This window comes from Nanorana parkeri, unplaced genomic scaffold (assembly GCF_000935625.1).
Source record: "Nanorana parkeri isolate BGI_ZX_2015 unplaced genomic scaffold, ASM93562v1 scaffold2484, whole genome shotgun sequence".
In the NCBI taxonomy this organism is placed as follows: domain Eukaryota; kingdom Metazoa; phylum Chordata; class Amphibia; order Anura; family Dicroglossidae; genus Nanorana; species Nanorana parkeri.
In genome coordinates this window covers 41,426-44,518 of record NW_017308752.1, presented here as the reverse complement: position 1 = coordinate 44,518, position 3,093 = coordinate 41,426, and the positions used below count along the sequence as shown (strand labels likewise).

General features: G+C 49.9%; 1 protein-coding gene across 1 annotated transcript in view; it reads right to left on the bottom strand.

Annotated features, from left to right (window-relative positions):
- Window positions 1-1,782: 1,782 nt before the first annotated feature.
- SCNM1 (sodium channel modifier 1) overlaps window positions 1,783-3,093 on the bottom strand; it is a 4,220-nt gene continuing 2,909 nt past the window's right edge. The window contains exons 6-7 of the mRNA XM_018573674.1: window positions 2,635-2,779; window positions 1,783-1,973 (exon numbers count right to left, since the gene is read on the bottom strand). Of these exons, the coding sequence (XP_018429176.1) occupies window positions 1,874-1,973; window positions 2,635-2,779 (245 nt within the window). The 3' untranslated portion in view covers window positions 1,783-1,873. The remainder of the gene's footprint in view (window positions 1,974-2,634; window positions 2,780-3,093) is intronic.

Sequence of the window (3,093 nt, the reverse complement as noted above, 5' to 3'; positions counted from 1 at the left end):
GAGTGGCCGGATTATTATATACACCGAGTGGCCGGATTATTATATACACCGAGTGGCCGGATTATTATATACACCGAGTGGCCGGATTATTATGACCACCTGACGTTTGTAGGCAAATTGGCTATAATTTGCCGCTGAAGTTGCTAGAGGGCCGGACCATTATAAATAGGGAAGCGGGTTGGTTACCACGACAGTAGAAGTGATTTGTTTCTGAAGATACGGGGAAACAACGCGAGATGCCGCAGCCAGAGCGGGTCCCGACATCGATGTCTGGATCCGCCCAGCTGCCTGAGTGACAGCTGGCTCTGCCTATCTAGAGGCAGAGCCAGCTGTACCCGCCCCCTCCCCCGTCCGTTCCGCCAGTCAGCGATGGCGGACCGGAGCGGGGAATCCAGCCCCTTTTCGAGCATGTTACCCTAAGATAAAAGTGGTGCGACCTTACAGTAGTAGAGGTCGCACGGCTTCCACGCACCTTACCATAATCGCACGATGACGCGGGATTTCCCGCCATTATCGCACGGTGTGTGTGGGCGCCTTTACACTGGTTCACTTATATGACCAATATTCCCGATCTGAAGGGTAATATATGCGTTTGCTTTTGGATCACTAACTTAGACCGCTGTAATGCCCATGTGTTTTGGGGATTCATTTAGTGCTGCAGTGTTTGCACAGATCATTCCGGTTTAAATTTAGGTTGGTGAGCACGATTCGCTTTTGACACACACAGACTTAGCGCAACATACTCTCGCGCGACATATCAAGGAACAAGAAGTCGCCTTGAGGAATTCAAGACAGAAGGTCGATTTTTCAGGGCGCTACCCTGTTTCCCCCGAAAATAAGACCTAGTACTATTTTTGGGAATTGCTAAAATATAAGACCTACCCCGAAAATAAGACCTTCCCCCGAAAATAAGACCTTCCCCCGAAAATAAGACCTACCCTGAAAATAAGACCTACCACAAAAAATAAGACCTACGCCGAAAATAAGACCTACCCTGAAAATAAGACCTACCACAAAAAATAAGACCTACGCCGAAAATAAGACCTACCCTGAAAATAAGACCTACCACAAAAAATAAGACCTACGCCGAAAATAAGACCTACCCTGAAAATAAGACCTACCACAAAAAATAAGACCTACGCCGAAAATAAGACCTACCCTGAAAATAAGACCTACCACAAAAAATAAGACCTACGCCGAAAATAAGACCTACCCTGAAAATAAGACCTACCACAAAAAATAAGACCTACGCCGAAAATAAGACCTACCCTGAAAATAAGACCTACCACAAAAAATAAGACCTACGCCGAAAATAAGACCTACCCTGAAAATAAGACCTACCACAAAAAATAAGACCTACCCCGAAAATAAGACCTACCCCGAAAAGACCTTCCCCCGAAAATAAGACCTACCCATAAAATAAGACCTACCCATAAAATAAGACCTACCCCGAAAATAAGACCTGCCCCGAAAATAAGACCTGCCCCGAAAATAAGACCTAGTGTGTTTTTTTGAGCCCCCAAAAAATATAAGACGGTGTCTTATTTTCGGGGAAACACGGTACTTGGTAACGATTAACACTTATAGATATTCCCTAAAAGATGGCAAACCTTCTGACAACAATCTATTCCTGCCAGTACCGGACATATTTACAGCACCGACCTCCTGATTGCGCGGCGCCGGTGAAGAACAGCAGGACATTGACGAGTTAAAAAAAAAAACTTTATTACCGGTCTCCGATTGGTCGGTTATGTACATGGCAGACGTCTCGCCGTCACCACATATAGAACTCCCTCTAGAACGGAGAGTCGGCCGCGCCCAGAGCTCCCGTCTGTATAACAGATATAGAGTCACATGACCTGACAAGGAGGAGTCACGGAGGCGGCATCGGTGGCGGCTCTTCCTCGTCGGTGTCAAATTCCACGTTCTCGTCCCGCACCCACTTCCCGCTGCCGTCCGGGATCCAGCCAGCGCTGCGGAGGAAGGGAGGATAGCTGAATGCAGTAACAGTATATACGGGGGCGTCACAAGGGGGGGTGCGGCCGGCCACCATTGGAGGGGTGACACCAAAATGCCTGACAGGGGGCGGACTTCAGCAATGCATTATGGGCGATCCTCCTGGTCTGGACCAGAAGCGGGGCCGGGCCCTTATGAAATGTCAGGCACTCGCTCACGGGCCGAGAGGAGGGTCATGGGCCGTGTCAGGAGAGAGGAGGGGACACAGTGGCATACCCCATCCCGCCGGGTGAACGTCCCCTCCTCTCGCCAAAAAGACCACCGTGCCTGCGCGATGACGTCATCGCGCACGAGCGGCGATGCTGTTGATGCGCGATCAAATTCAAGGCGGCATGCGTGATGACGTCACGGCGGTGGGTTGTCACCCGGTCCCCGGCAGTGAGCTGACAACGCTTCCATTGCTCTACTGAAATCCCAAGCAGCGTTGTCAGCCCTGCTTAGCTTTCTGGACTACAGAACTCCTCCCCCTCTAAAGAACCTAAGGGGGGGGGTGTATTGTAGACAATAGGCAGGACTGATAACCCTCCATTTTTGATGGATGGCACGGTCAGCACAGACAAAGAAAGGATCCCCAAAAACAAAAAGTCAATGAGCCCCCGGCAATGGGGCGCCGCTCACCTCCGCAGACGCAGGTAGTGCTCCAGCGCCCGCTTTTTTTCCGGGTCATCGCCGGGCGCCGCCTCCTCCTCCCCGTTCCCCGGACATTTCCGATCCTTCTTCTTGTGTCGGGCGCTTTTCTTGGCTTTGGGTTCCATACTGAGACCTGGACAGCAGAAGGGAAAACGAAGGCTGGCCATTAAAGGGGACCTGTCATCAGATATATTCTTTAATGTGTTAAATGTGTCCATCTACTATGTTCAGGCATCATCCAGGCCACATTGGGCTGAGATGCCGGCGGTTTATATTTCTATCAGTCTTATGTTTTTTTATGATATATATCTAAGCTTTAATATGCAACAAAGGATTCCTAAAGCACCGCGGGCCAGCTAGAGAGCACACTACATGCAGCTTGCTTTGTAGCCCCCTGTGTCTGACTGAAACAGCTGTAATTGGAGCTCTGTGATCAAGGGGGCTGAA